At 39.2% G+C, this 15,389-nt stretch overlaps 1 protein-coding gene across 4 annotated transcripts in view; it reads right to left on the bottom strand.

The window, feature by feature from the left end:
- Otogl (otogelin like) overlaps window positions 1-14,329 on the bottom strand; it is a 165,566-nt gene extending 151,237 nt beyond the window's left edge. For 2 of the 4 annotated variants that reach the window (XM_052165466.1, XM_052165469.1), the window contains exons 1-6: window positions 14,251-14,329; window positions 13,135-13,174; window positions 12,090-12,138; window positions 5,336-5,402; window positions 3,570-3,668; window positions 1,634-1,788 (exon numbers count right to left, since the gene is read on the bottom strand). In XM_052165466.1, coding sequence (XP_052021426.1) covers window positions 1,634-1,788; window positions 3,570-3,668; window positions 5,336-5,402; window positions 12,090-12,138; window positions 13,135-13,174; window positions 14,251-14,329 — 489 coding nt within the window. The remainder of the gene's footprint in view (window positions 1-1,633; window positions 1,789-3,569; window positions 3,669-5,335; window positions 5,403-12,089; window positions 12,139-13,134; window positions 13,175-14,250) is intronic. The other 2 variants (XM_052165467.1, XM_052165468.1) reach the window with 1 other exon arrangement.
- Between the last annotated feature and the right edge of the window lie 1,060 nt (window positions 14,330-15,389).

The raw sequence follows: 15,389 nt of genomic DNA, 5'->3' as shown, positions 1-15,389 counted from the left end.
TAATATCAGACAGAAAGGGACCATAAAGCATCTCAAAAGGATCATTAAATACTGTTTAGAAAAAAATGTTTTTAAGTAAAAACAGCTAAACATTGACAACATGAGAGAAAAAATAATCAGAAGACAGGAATATATATGAGTCTGGAAGAAAGCTCCCATAGTATAGAACAAAAACAAGCAAAATGATGCAAAATAGGAGAAGAATCAATAAAAAATGAAGAGATCCTTTGGTTCAGGAACTCTGGGATGTGAGCAGAAGAACTCTAAAAGGGGAATAGAAGAAATAAGGAAGAAATAGTGTTCCTAAAGTGAAGGGTGTGAGTCATGAATGCACCCTTATGTAGAGAAGGACAAAATGTGTGAGCCTCATGCAGTCATGACATCTCAGACTACTGGGGATAAAGAAAATATTTCTTTTCTATTTTTCTTTTTAAGAAGCAAGGAAAAGATTGAATGAAAAGTACTCAGAAATCAGTCAATAAGACAAATTTTCTAGAAATGCTCAAGTTAACTCAAATTCGTCTTCCATGCATAGTTTGCATGTAAGCATCTCTTCCCCTTTTAGACATTGAGTTAAAAAAAATCTAGCAGACTTCAAACACAGGACCAGGCACCTCCACCAAATACAGACCATGAGCTCAGAGGGCTCAGGAGGTTTTTCAAAGTAAATCCTACAAGTAGATAAAATTCCCTGGCCATCAGACCTTTCCTTGAATCCAAGAAACAAGAAAAACCAATACAGGAAGTAAAAGAGAGTTGTCTCCAGAAGTAGGTGAGAAGACACACACACCCCAGCTGGGGACAGGAGATCTGTGAAGCAGCTAATCTGATAGGGGCATCAGAAGCAAGGGTTGCAGGGGGAGGTTCCATGAGAGGGGTGCTCTGTCAAGGAGAGTCCTCCAGGGACAGAAAGAGTGCAGGAAAACAACTCTAGTTGAATTTTGAGATGCTTCTTAGGAATTCATTGGACTTGAGAATTCTAAAACGAAGATCTAGTTCTATGAACTCAACCATGTTCCAGATTTACCTGGAAATTACAGAACCCATGGAGTCACTTTCATAAACCTAAGTTTTTTTCTACACACAAAAGGTTCATTTTGTTTTGTTTTATATTTGTATTTTCCTTTATTTATCTATTTTTGGAGCTAAGAATCCAAAACAGGGCCTTGTGTATGCTAAAATTTTGCTCTACCATTCAGCCATATTCCCTAGCCCAGGGGTGCCACTTAGAAAAAATTGAAGCAAGAGGGCATCTCAGTCAAAATAGCAAGGAGGGAGAAAATACGATCAATAATTCTAATAACCGACTCTACCCTCTTCCAAATTATCAAATAAAACCCAGGTGTCAGGGATATTGATGAGTCACTATAGTCGTAAACATATGACATTACTCCTCAGCCTGTAAGATGTTCTCTTATGGATTCAAGCCTTGTGGCGAAGATGCCAGTCTTCATCTAAGTGGATGATACTTCCTATGGCCACAGACTTGGACCGCTCCATTTCAGAGTCGAGCCCTAGGTGTTCTATAATCATTGTCCATTTGTACTTTTGTCTACTATATATGTCCAGTACTCTTCAATACATTATTTTCCAGGAGCAATTTTTTAATTGATTAAATTCGAGTACCACCTACCCATACTGTGTACTGAGGCTCCAAATTACCACAATCCTTTGCAAATATATAAGAACAGCTTCCTGGGAAGTAATAGTAGATTCCATCAAATGTTTCAAAGTGATACTGTCCCCAGGTTTTGCAAATCCCATCTCTGCCACTTCCCATGTTTGGGACTGAAAAGAAATAAAGGAATATTTACTAGTGCAAAATAAATCACATTGATCTCAAAGTGTTCAGTCATGATAATTGTTAATTTTCACCGAAGTAAGTATTGTCCACCTTTGTGTGTTCCATAGAACAGGAAGTAACAAGTAGCACTGAACTATCAGCTACTCTTAAAAACTGTCCAGTTCCTCAAAATAAAATAAAATAAAATAAAATAAAATAAAATAAAATAAAATAAAATACTAAGTCTCTAGTTTTGCTAATGAAAGGGCTTATGTTAGAAACTCCCCTAACTGTTGTTTCCAAGAGACAGATCCAGAAGAAAGAAAGAGTAAGAATGAAATAAATATCAAGATGAGGACCTTGCAAAGGATGACTCAGGAAAGAAAGATAGATCACCATGGAATGTTCTAGAACAGCACAAGCAGAATGAGAATGCTCCAATCTCCATAATTCTTTTTTTAATCTCCTTATAGGATCCAAAGAGAAAAACAAATGATGACCAAAAAAAATAATAAATAAATAAATGATATGTATGCATGCCTGAAAATGGAGATGAAAGCATTAGTCACTCGGTTTCTGGGAATCTCAGAATGATGACCTCAGACTGGTGAGATTTCACACAATATTTATTTTAAATCAAAGATCTTCATCTATTATAATCATGCCTCTCCTCTAGCTGACTTCCTATTCTGTTCTACTTTTTTTTGGTGTGGTGGATAATAATATTATGTTGGGTGTGATGTGGGTGGGTCACATTGTGTTAGAGCAAGAAAGTGTCTAAGAACAATTTTGTGCTTCTCTCCTTCTGCCTAAGTGGGTTCTGGGGATAGAGCTCTAGTCTTAGCAACAAGGGCTTCTCCCTGCTGAGTCATCTGACCACCACCACCACCATCACCACCAACAGCAACAACAGAAACACCACCCACATGCCATTTTTTATATTTTAAATGCTTCACTTTATAATAATGTAAACAAAAAAAGGAACATTTCCTTAATTGTCACTAGGTGGGTTTTGATATATTCCACGGAAAACCAAAAGATAAGGAGGTGTCTTAGTTTCCACTCCTTTTGAAACATTTACCTAAATTTTTCAGCTCGGGACAACTCTGGCCCCCTCAGAATAAGACATGGAAAGGTTGGTTTTACAGACAGCCTTCCCCAGCTGTGGGTCTTATATCCTGCACTTTTCTTTAGAACATTCAAGTTTAAGTATTGTTCATCTACTATGCACCCCTGGGTGCTGAAGCAGGTCACATCATCCACAAATATACCCACCTTGTGCCTCGCATATAGTCTCGCAAGTGATAAAATATTGGTTATTATCCGTTGATAATTGTTAACCTAAGACCCTGCCTTAGACACTGTGGATAAAAATACTTAAAAATGAAAACTTATCCCCAGTACCTAACGAGTTCTCGGTACTATTTCTTTCTTTCTTTTTTTTATTTCTAATCTACATACAATTAATGTCCAACTAATGACACACAAAGAAGAAATGCTTCTAGTAAAATATACTAAGTAAGAGAGATATAAAGGATAAGACGGTTCTACTGGCCTAATGCCAGAAAATAAAGGGGAAAAAATACTTGAAGAAATAGAGATTGGTGGGAAGGGCAAGAACAGACTTCTATTTTCTTTTTACAGTGTTTCTACATTACTTCAAACTGATGAAAATAAATTTTGAACTCTGTAGTTAATGTCCCAGATCCCAGGGGATGAACCAAATCATGACTTAATGTTCTCGTTCATATCCCATAATTCTCTCATAAATCTCCCTGAAACTTACCAATCTGGCACCTTGTCCCGAGAGCTTGGAATATTTGACAGTCACACGTACCCGTCTTAGAACAGAAAGCCCCGTTAAGGCATTCATGAGGACACGAACCTGAGGGACAAAATAATAATTTACCTTCTGGCATGGATCGTCTCACATAAACACAATGTGTCACGATCTAGCTTGGACTAACTGTAACACCGTTAACTTAAACAGAACCCGGGCCTCTTGCCTTGTGGTGTTAGAGAATTAAGCCATCAAATCTCTATCTATTCATTTCATTATGTGTGCTCTGAAGCAAGAAAGACAGGCTTTCACATCTCAAAGTACTTTGAGAGAAAAGGTTAGCCTCCTTCGTGCAATTGAAAGGTCAAGTTCCCATGTAAGGAATCCCTGTCCGAGATGATGAGAACCAGAAATGCCCAAGCTGTAGATGATTCCCTGCGCATGAATTTGAAACACTTCCCACCAGCCCTTTCTCTGGGAGCAAGCGCTGTCCCGAAGAATAACTCAGACCTCTCTCACTTCAGGGAGAGCTCAGGCAAAACATAAAATTCGAAGGGAAACTCCCACCTTTGATGAGATGGGCGACACATTTCGGTTGAAGTTTGCCCATTAATACTGAGACTAGGCTATAAATGACCCAGTCTTTGGAAATAGTGCTTAACAAAGATGGGGCAGAAGCAACGTCTTGGGGCCCCACCCCGGTGCCCCAAATACTTTTTTCGTGGAAAGAAAGACTTAGGCCAAATAAATACATTAAAAAGCAGCAGCAAATTGCTACAAGTTTTCTCTAATCTCAATGGCATCTCCTCCGTGAATTTGAGAAGGCAAAGGAATGCTAGGAAAATGTTTCTTCTGTTAAGAAGACAACAGCAACTGGCAAAGCTCAGGCTGAAAGGACCCCAGTTACACATCAGGAGCAGAGAACATCTTTGAGTCACTGTAAAATATTACTAAAGAAGCTAGGGCTGTCTGGAAGATGTTACATTGCCGAAGACACTTGTCTGACTGTAATAACAAGCACACACGGTCTGCCAAAAACGAGAAGGGAAAAGTCCTGTTACCACTGCCTCTCCCTCCCCCCTTAACCCCCGACCCCCAAAATGTCCACTGACTTCTCTTTACATTTCAAAGCCTACAAATCTCTAGGTAAATTTTAGGTGAGTGGGGGTTAAAAAAAAAAGGAACTGTTTTAACTTAAACCAAAATACAGGTGAAAATGTTTTACATAATCTTGCAAGCAGTGTGGCCTTCCTTTAAGAGATGAACCTATCTTACACTGGCAGTCTAAAAATTTAGGTAAACAAGCACGTTGTTTTAGAAAACCTATTTACAAAACTGCTTGCTCTACTGAAAGCAAACATCAAACTAAATCTAAAAAGATCACTGTGACTTCAAACAGGATGATAAGAATTACTTCTGTGTCTTTAAATTTTAACCTTTCTGCTTAACAGACATAGTACAAAAGATGACCAGTGGGGAGGGAAGGAACAGGCCATTGACTGGGAACAAAAGAAAAAGTTTCTGCTCTCCTTCCCTGTCCTCTCTGGCCACGGCCACGCTGTCGGCAGCTTCGTCTAAACGTTCAGTTCTGACCAATCTAAAAGGAATCTGGATTTGTATAGGGCATGAACTTAAATGATTACCGCTGTGACCGGGTCCTTTCCAGGATATATGTATATGGAAGCAAACAAGAACAGATTGAACATAGCCCCGCCCCCCAACAAGAGACCCTCTCAGAAAACAGGCACAGAAGAACAGTGACGCGCACTGACCTTTTATTTTACTCTCACCCCAATTAATAGCTTCATGGAAAAAATATCTCGGAGAGGTTGCTTCAAACTTTAAAAAAAGAGAAATACAAATGCAAATTAGATTGATTAACATGAGCCAAAAGTGCAAATGGAGCAATTCTGGAAAGCATTTATATTTATATTTATATTTATATTTATATTATTTATATTTATATTATTTATATTATTTATATTTATATTTATTTATAGAAATTATAAAGCACTCATTTAATGTATCCTTCCATGATAAAGACCATCTCAGGGAAGCAGAAAGTGGTCCCATGGGGTGATGGTTAACAGAGCTGGCTTCAAGCCGTTTTGTTTGTTGTTTGTTTTTGTCTTTGGCTACTTACACAAGGCATTTGCCCTCTGTGCCTTCACTCCACTTGTGCCTACACCAGTCCATCATCCCTCTGTGAAAGGAGCCATTAAAGAGGCACTGTTGTCTTAACTGATGCTCTGCATACAAAAGTAGCAGTTCTCTGACAGTTCAGATGCAAGTGAGTTAAGGGGAGTTCAAGGAGTTGACACAGCAGTCAGTGCTGACCTGCCTGTGTACCAGATTGTGAAAACGCCACTCACAGAAACACCCTCTGACCTTTTCCTATCAACGTAATGCCTCCATCTGTTCATCTGTAAAATGGGAACAATAATGACACCTGCTTCACTCTGTGGTACAGCAATACGAGTATAACACTGTCCTGTAAGCTTTCGGAGTAGTGCCTCTCACAGAAGGTTAGAAAGAAAGAAACTAATACTGTTTAAACAATCCATATGAAATGTTGTGATTTAAGAGTTACTGTAAATAATTACATATTGGTAAAGCTAATTACTTATAGATTATCGGCCCAACCCAATTCTGATTGCATGTATAGTTCAGGATCATTTCCTTACCAATGGCAGTTTATGTTCACCTGGAGACACACACTCAAACTTCCACATGATTATCAAATTGAGTAGCTGGGGATGTGAGGGGAACTGGAGCAGCATAATGGGTGACTTGATATAAGGACCAAGATCTCTGACCTCTCATCTGGTGACTATTCTTGACTCTTCTCACACATGAGAAGTTTGATTTGAGCATTGTCTGTGTGTGTGCGTGTGTGTGTGTGTGTGTGTGTGTGTGTGTGTGTGTCACATGAGAGATACATAGATGCATGTATTTTGCTCATGTGTAACATGTAGGGATGTGCATTGGCCTATGGAGATGGGAGGTTGATATTTGCCGCCTTCCTCAATTACTTTCTACCTTATTTTTTGAGACAGGGTCTCTTGACCTAGAGCCCAGGGATTCAGTTAAAGTGACTAGCCAATCAGCTCCAAGGATCTTCCTGTCTGTACCTCCCAACTCTGTAATTAGTGGCAAAAGGCCATGCCTGGCTTTTTACTGCGGATCTAAAGCACAAACAGACCCTTACCCTTTCATGGCAGCTACCCACTGGTCCATCTCCCTAGCTCCTCAGTACGTTCTTTAAAAAGAACTCACCTCATGTTACCCCATGCTACGTGACACTACCATTATATCCTCTCTTTTGTTGAGGACTCTTACAGAGTCACTTCTAAACTTCCTGTCCCTGTACCAGGGCTCCCATTTCATAAGTTCATCATTTCTGTCTCATAAATTGGTCCATGTTTTACCCTCACTTCTCAATCCCTTTCATTTTTATTCTCCTGGTCCTCAAGGTTTATGGCCATGGTCGTGATGCCTTGTTTACTTTCCTCTTCCACCAAACTGTTTCCAGCTGCCTAAGTCAAACAGGCCTTAGCACCGCTGAGCACATACCAGGTCTGAAGTGCTCTGCCTCGGACATAATTTATGTCAACCCTTGCGATGGAAACTGATCGCTCATCTTTGATGTTTGACAGATGTATAACGTCTTCAACTCTGCCCCGCATGGGCCTAAGTACCTGAACAAATTATCCAGTCCATGTAGCCTCAGTTTCCAATAAATAAAAAAGAGTAACGGTGTCTCCTTTACAGGATCAGGAGGATAAAATGAAACAAACAATGAATAATAATACCCCAAGCATATGATAAGAAGGACAGACTTGCTGCCTCTTACTATTACTAAATGAAAATAGAATATACTGGATATGAAGATAGCTCAGCAGGTAAAACCTAATAACCTGAGTTAGATTTCCAGGACCACATGATGGAAAAGAGAAAGAGACTCCCAAAAGTTGTCTTCTGACATTCATGCACATGCCACGGTATAAGAATACACACATGCTACACACACACACACACACACACACACACAAACTCATGCAGACTTGCACACACACACACACAAACACATACATACAAAATGAATGAATGAATGAATGAATGAATGAATATACACTGGACTAGGGGAAATACATATATTTATTTCTTACTCCACTCAACTTTGGCCTCCTCTAAAGGAATCCCAGTGACCACTTAACACACCAGCTTCCTGACAATTCAGCACCCCTTCTGTTTATCCAGCACCATAATGGATTTCGCAAGTGTAAAGTTTCACACTCAGTTTTAGCTTTGGAACATTTCTGAACTCAGAACAGTATGCTACTTTAATAAGTGAGGCCTTTTCATTTTTATGTGATGTGCATCACATCAAATAATTCATGGTGACTCAGATTCAATGAGCCACTTGCACGGAAAATGATTTCTTTACTGATCCCTGGAGACATGACGTTTCTAAATTTACAAGCATGGCTCTTCTGCGTGGCATGACTCCCGGCAAGCCAGCCACGAGTACCAACTGAACTGGAAAAAAAAAGATAGAGTTCAAATGGGAATCTGCCTCTCGTGGTATTTAGAACTATGGCTAAAGCAAACTCTGGCAATGCTTTTTCAGCCCATATCACATTCACTTGGGTTTCTGTGGGAATGCAGAACCTTCGTCTCCAAGTCCAGCCTTCTTTCTATCTCTGCCTGAGGACAGAGTCCAAGCAGGGATTTTAGGATATTTCAGATGCACTAGCTTTTCTCTTTGATCAGTAGGAAAACAGGAATTGATGGGTGATAACTATTCCAGTTTCCCCATCCCTTGATGTGGAAACAAGAGAGACAAGGCTGACGTTCCCAATGAGCCTGAGCCCTAGATGCCTATATCAGGAAGCCCCCCCCCATTCACATGCCCTAAATTTCATTTTCTCCCTTTCTTCTCTCACTCTTGTCTGACACTCCTTTGTATATTTTCCAGAGACTGTTCACCCAAGCCTTGCTCTCAGTGCCTGCTTCAGAAGAATCACTGAACACAATGCAAAGAATGTTGCTGTGGGTGCACATGCTCACAGAACTGGTAAAGGAGGGCCACCGTTCTTTCTCCTTACTTATTACCCCTCCACAGGAGGATGGTCCTTACCAGAGAGACAGGTCCTGTACAGAGAAAGCACAGTAACAATCACAGCAGGTGCACCATTTATAGAAGTCTATGCCTAGACTGTGCTTGCTTACGTCACGGCCAGCATATTTCCAAGGACAGTTATTCATCCATCAGCACTGTTTGCTTGTAGCAGAGGAGTCAGCCTAGCATGAATGGCCTGAAAGCCTAGTTCTAAGCAGTGAACTGCCTAACTGTGGCCTCGCTTCTCCCTGTCACAGTTCTCCCTTGAAAACATAATCGATGTTAAATGATCTTGCCACGTATTTCTAAGCAGTGAACTGCCTGACTGTGGCCTCACTTCTCCCTGTCACAGTTCTCCCTTGAAAACATAATCGATGTTAAATGATCTCGCCATGTGTCTACGAGCTACAGGAAAGAGAAGCGCAAGCCTCCTGCTCTTCATCCTGCCTAAAATGGACAGGAAGACAGAGCAAGCCCAACCCGTACTTAGTAGCAGAGGAGAGGCACTAACCTAACTCCTAGTGGGCATATTGCACAGGTCCTGATTGAATGTAAATGCGCAGGGTTCAGTCCCATACACAGAGCTCTTCATTTGCAACATTAGGGGATGGACAGTTAACACAAGATTTTCAACCAAGAGTGTACAGCAGAACTAAAGTTTTCTTTTTCATCAACAGATTATACAGATTATATAATCCAGATGGATTTTTGTCAATATACTCCATTCCCAATCACATCTTTCTTATCATGGAAAATTTATCTTAACTACTTCACATGACATATAAGTGTTTTTGTTGTTGTTCTCACACAGGGTCTCACTATATAGCCCAGACTAGGCCCAAACTTACAATCCTCCTACTGTAGTTTCTCTAATACAAAAATACTTCCTAAACAGAAATATTGTTTCCACTGACAATTAGTTATTTTAAAAAAAAAGACAAGGAAAATGATTCAGTGGATAAAGTAGTTGCTATGGAAACATAAGGGCCTAAGTTTACATCTTCAACAACCACATAGAAAGACAAAGCCATGTACAATAAACTTTGGTATTGAGCAGGAAACTTCTTCCCTGGTGTCTGGCTTTCACAGTACCCAAAATGTGCCAAAGAGCCTGATAACTTATCTAGTTGTGACCCTTGTGAACTACAGGAGTGATCAGGGTGACATAATAGGCCTATGGATACAATAGTGGCACAGACATTACATGGTCAACCAAGCACTTTCTGACTGGATTTAAGGCCTATGTGAGGAAACACATGCCTGGTATATAAATCTGGCCAACAGCCCATGACTGGGCAGCTCACAGGCCCAGAGGTAAACTAACTACTATTGTTTTGCTAAATAAGCATAGTATCAAACTCCCCTCTAAATTCCTCTCTCTATGTTATAGATTACTTCAGCTCCTCAGAGAAGTTTCTTTATGACGTGGATGGTGACTAACACAGAAGAACACAACATGCCACAAATTAGTGTCTGTGGAGTGCTAAGCCACAAATGAATCATTTATATTACTCCACTACCAAGGCTCAGGGACCGTCGAGGAAGAATGTGCCAAAGGACTGTAGGAGACAGAGGTCAGGGTCACTGGACTGAAACAGCGTCTTCTAAAGGTGACAGAACTGCTGCACTCACGGATCTAAAGTAGCCATGGTTGTCTGAATAAGATCTGCACAAGATGAATCCAGTCAACAGTCTGACATGAATTGAGGAGGAGACCATGACACCGTTAACTGAGGAGATACTAACAGCCCATGTCTCTGGAAGAGACAGAGTTGGATTGATGTACAGCACTGGCTCCTGGTAAGCCAACCATTCATTCACCAAGGGATGACTCCGCATCCATGACTACATGGGCAACACAACTGGACCGGGCAGGGAATTATAAAAAAAAAAAAAAGAACATGTTAATTTGGGAGGAGTATGGGAGGGTAGGGGGTAGGCAGACCATGCTAGGAGAGAAGTAAACTGAGTATGATTACAATATGTTATATGAAGTTCTCAAAGTATTAATAAAAACATCCTATTTTTAAAAGCCATGAACAGTGCCACATGCCTGGAGTACTAGCACAAAGGAAAGAGAGTCTTGGAGCTCACTGACCAGCAGACTCTAGGTCTAGTAAAAGACTCTGCGTAGAGCAATAGAAAAAGATATCTAACATCAAACTCTGTCCTCCACGCTGCAAATACAGCACATTCACTTGCACACATACAAATAAACACACACATAAGAATCTCTAATCTTAAAAGAAAAGAATTTGTTTTGTCCTCTAAACTGTCATAATATCACATTTGACCTCTTTATCTCTTCGTTCCCTTCAGTTTACTATAAGAAAATATACACATGAAGGCACCTATCAGGAAATACTTATAACAGCTTTATTTCAGCGGTTGCAGATGGCCCGCTGGTTCAGAGCACTTGCTCTTCCACAAGACCTGAATTCAGTTCTAGTGCCCACATCTGCGGACACACAACCGTCTGTAACTCCAACTCCAGGGGACCTTATACTTCAGGATCAGGTGCACATACCCACACCCATCTAAACGTAATTAAAATAATTTAAGAAGAAAGATACTTTGTATCTCAAGATGTGTCAAAGGCTCCCTTGGATATTTAAGCTGTTAACTATTTAATATTCAAGTTACATTACTTTTAAAAAAAACCTGTCTTTCCCACATAAAATATGTAATTTAACTTATCTGTTTCTCATAGAGAAATATTCTCTAGAGTTCATTCATTTGAACATTCCAACTATAATTTGATAGACATGGAATCATATTATCAACTATCCTTTATATAGAAAAGGAAGCAGGCCACAAGCTCCCAAATTTAACAGGCTACTGCTCTTCAGAAGAACCCATGAATTGGAATTTTTAGAAAACATGAAGGTTGTCTGCCAGTACATGAGAATATGTCTAATATTGCTTGCAGTCTGTAACTCACATTATTTTAATCCTTCTCCATTTGCTCTCATGTGTGTTTACCTTGATGCTATTGTCCTGCCCAATAAGGTTGTTAATTTCTAAATCATCCAAATGTCCTAGCAAGGACATGGTACACAACTCCCATCAACACTGAAGCCTAAACACAGGTTACCAAGATGAACAAGGAGAAAGAAAATAAGTGTTTCATTCCAAACAAGTCTATGTGAACTGAGAATACATTTGAGGGTCACAAAATAAAATAAAATAAAATAAAATAAAATAAAATAAAATAAAATAAAACAAAACAAAACAAAACAAAATAATAAAAGCTACAGAGAAATGCTTGGCCTCTCTCTCTGCTCCTTCCTGTCTTGTATTGAGCATTTCATTCCTTCCACAAAGGTCTCATTGTTGAGGTGACAGCAGAATCCAAAGCAGAATGAGTTATTTCTCTGCCTCTCTCCATCTGAGGCATAACCTACCTGTACTGCTAACAGAGCCCTTCTCTGTTCATTTTCATAGAACTCACTTCTGCAAGAAAACACAAAGAACTTGTGTAGTCAGAGGCCCCTGGGCAACCTGAACAGCCTTTCCCAAGAGGGAGCTGGTGTTTTCCTCCAGATCTCCATCACTTTTATCAAAGAGGCCTTTCTTGGTTTAACATTTAAAGGGCCTCCTCCCCTCTATGGAAGGGTGAGATTTGGGTGGTGGAGCTGTCTCATTTTACAAAATTCGGGACTGTCCCCAAATCTCTCCAGGCTCTGATATAAACTGAATTTTAGGAAGGAACTTTGAGATTGAGAGATAAACAAAATAGTGTAACTTTGTAGCACCAACAGGTGTAGTTTCTTCGTCCCAGAACTTCAGTCTGGTGAAGTGGATATTTACCAAGGTGCATTTACTTTCCCTTACATAATATTATAATTTCATCTGTTATGTGTCACTAAAAAAAAAAATAGGGTAATATAAACATAAGGACATTTAATTGGCAGTTACACAAACCAAATCATTAATTCACTGAGTTATATATCTGTTTTATGGAATTTCATATTTTGTATTATGTTTATGATAAAGATATTTTTAAAAATAAAATGAGTATAATTCTGCCTTTCACTAAGCAAAGTAGTAAAATAACTATTTTTATTATTTATTACTAGAATTGTTTTAGCCATTTAGTCACTAAAAGTAGCTTTACTTTATGTTAACAATGTAGTATATTTACAGTCAATAATGTATGTCAACAGGAAAAATGTAAAGAGGCATATTACCAGATGTAACTTCTTCACAAACCTTTTGAAATGAAACAAATGTTTCTTTAATACCTACAGGCAGTGGACAACACCAAGACTTTTCACAAATATGAAAGTGAATGTCATTTCTAATGCTTGGAAATATTTCAAAGAAGAACATCTCATGCTTTTTGTCAATGTTTCACTTGTTATTTTAAAAATGGACACAGCTGTCTACCGAGTTTGGCATATTCTCATTCCTTTGATGTTTCAGAGATAAAGACAGAGAAATACTCACTCTGATGTTTCTGTTAGGATAGATGACGCACAAATGTATCCTGCCAGAGATAAATACAGGTTGGTGAGACGGCAAGACATACAAATAGCTTGGTCTGGTTCTGCTATTTAACTGATCATTTTTATCCAAATGCTAAAATATGCATTGAGAATTGGTACTACTTTTTTTTTCTTTTTAGGGGATTCTGACTGGAGAATAATCTCTAATATACCTGGGGCGAGCAATAGCCCTCTAAAAAGTATGGCCAGTGTCTGTAGATTTACACAGTGCCATCACACCATGTGACTAACGCCTATAGATGTGCCCAATGCTGTCACACGACAGAGCGGGGGCCAGATGTGGAATCCCAGAGCTACTCTAGTACTGGCCCTACGACTAAGTATTTGGCAAGCTTAAGCATAATGCAAACCAAAAGAATCATGTTGGACAAGCCAATCCCAAGGTCCCTCTGCACAGCATCCAGTCCAGCATCCTGCATCTTTCCCTTTGAGAGCTAAGGGCCTCTGGGATGGGAAGATGGTAATTTTTTTCTGTGTCTTTCACATGTTTGTCATTTCTTCCATTTCCCCTACAAGCTCCAAACCCTAGACCCTTTATCAAGGATCAAAAAAGGGAAAAAAAGTACATATAAATAAATGCCACCTCCATAAAGACATTTAATAAAAAATTAATTTAAAGGTAAACCTGTTATAAAAATGGGAAATTAATTCATAACCTCAAATGTTAAAGTTAGAGCTAAAAACTTTTCTTTATTATTAGATTTTAATGACATGATGTAGCCTTAACTACTCCTATTTCTCCTTGTTATAAAGTTTCGAATGTTTAAACTACACATGGGAAATTATTGTAAATCATGTTTGAAAAAGGAGTCAGAACGACTGCACATACTGATAAAGGCATGGTTTTAAATAGCCACATAAAGAAAATTTAAAGCACACCAAGGGTACAAATTCTCTACATTCTTAAGAATCAAGTAAAGTTGTCTGAAGATGATTTAGTACACATGTTCTAACAAAGTCAAAATGCTTGAGAATTAACATAAAAGGAAACAATATCAGTTTCAAGAGAGAGAGAGAGACATGTGATGAATGAAGGTCAAGATATGAACGCTCTTACCTCGCAATGAAACCAGCAGTACAGGAAGGCAGAGAGCACGCCAAGGTACCATCAAGCTGAGTTTCCTCACAATGTTCATTTCAGTGGACTCTTTCTCCCTGGCCTGGAACCAAGCTGTCGATCTTCACTATGATGGCATCTTACAAGGGTGAATGTTGTGTTCCTTGTGTGCTCAGACTCAAATGAACAGGTACGGGATAAAGCCACTGAAAGAAAAAGCCCGGGCTTTCCAACTCCACACAGCTCCTGAGGTTTTAGATAGAGCTCACAGTCAGCCCTTTGGCGGAGTCTCTCATTAGCAATGCAAGGCAGCCTCTTGCCTGAGCCCGTATTAGTTACAGCCAGCTACACACCTGCCCATCTTACACCATCTGAGTCCATCTCAGCCTTTCTAGTAATTTTGAAAGATGGAATTATGCAAACAATACTTGTTTATATCTTATATCATCATGAGATAATTTATTCCTAAGTGTTAGCATATTATCCATGTCTTATTATTCATAAAATAGTAGCCTTTGAAAACAGGAGGAATGAAATCTAATTAACTTTTCCTACAGAATCTACAATATTGTCTTCTTCTCAAAACTTTAAAAGTAAATTAAAACTATGTGCATGTATTTTCAAGTGAAATACTATTATGGTACCAATCTGAGCTGACATTTTTATCGGTTCACTGAGCTGTTAAACATTGTAGAACAAGTGTAGATTTTAAAAGGGAACAATGTTTTTTCTAATATTTGTCTTTAAAAAGAAAACTAAACAACTCAGAAGATACTGAAATTTTGTTTGTGATATTCCATTTTTTTTTCATATTCTGTGGCAAATACCTGATTAGATTACGAAAGAAGAAGGAGCTGGGGAGTCTGTGTTCTTACTCCAGCCATACGGAATTCTTCTCCAGAAGCAATTGACTGATGAGAACAGCATCAGAGAAGAGCTATCATCTTTCAAAATGAACTCCAGAGAGATGATCTAAGGCCACAACTGAGAGAAAGCCATGTCCGGCCATGGGTTCACATTTCCTACAGCAGATTCCACGACTTGCCTTGTCCTTGTCCGTACAGTTAAGGGACAGGGTACAGTAACAAGAACCGTCAGATTACAGAGGGACTACGCAGCACTTACTACCTGCTCTTTCC

Source organism: Apodemus sylvaticus, chromosome 20 (assembly GCF_947179515.1).
Source record: "Apodemus sylvaticus chromosome 20, mApoSyl1.1, whole genome shotgun sequence".
In the NCBI taxonomy this organism is placed as follows: domain Eukaryota; kingdom Metazoa; phylum Chordata; class Mammalia; order Rodentia; family Muridae; genus Apodemus; species Apodemus sylvaticus.
Note: the sequence above shows the minus strand (reverse complement) of the source record. Positions and strands in the feature narration are given on the sequence as shown.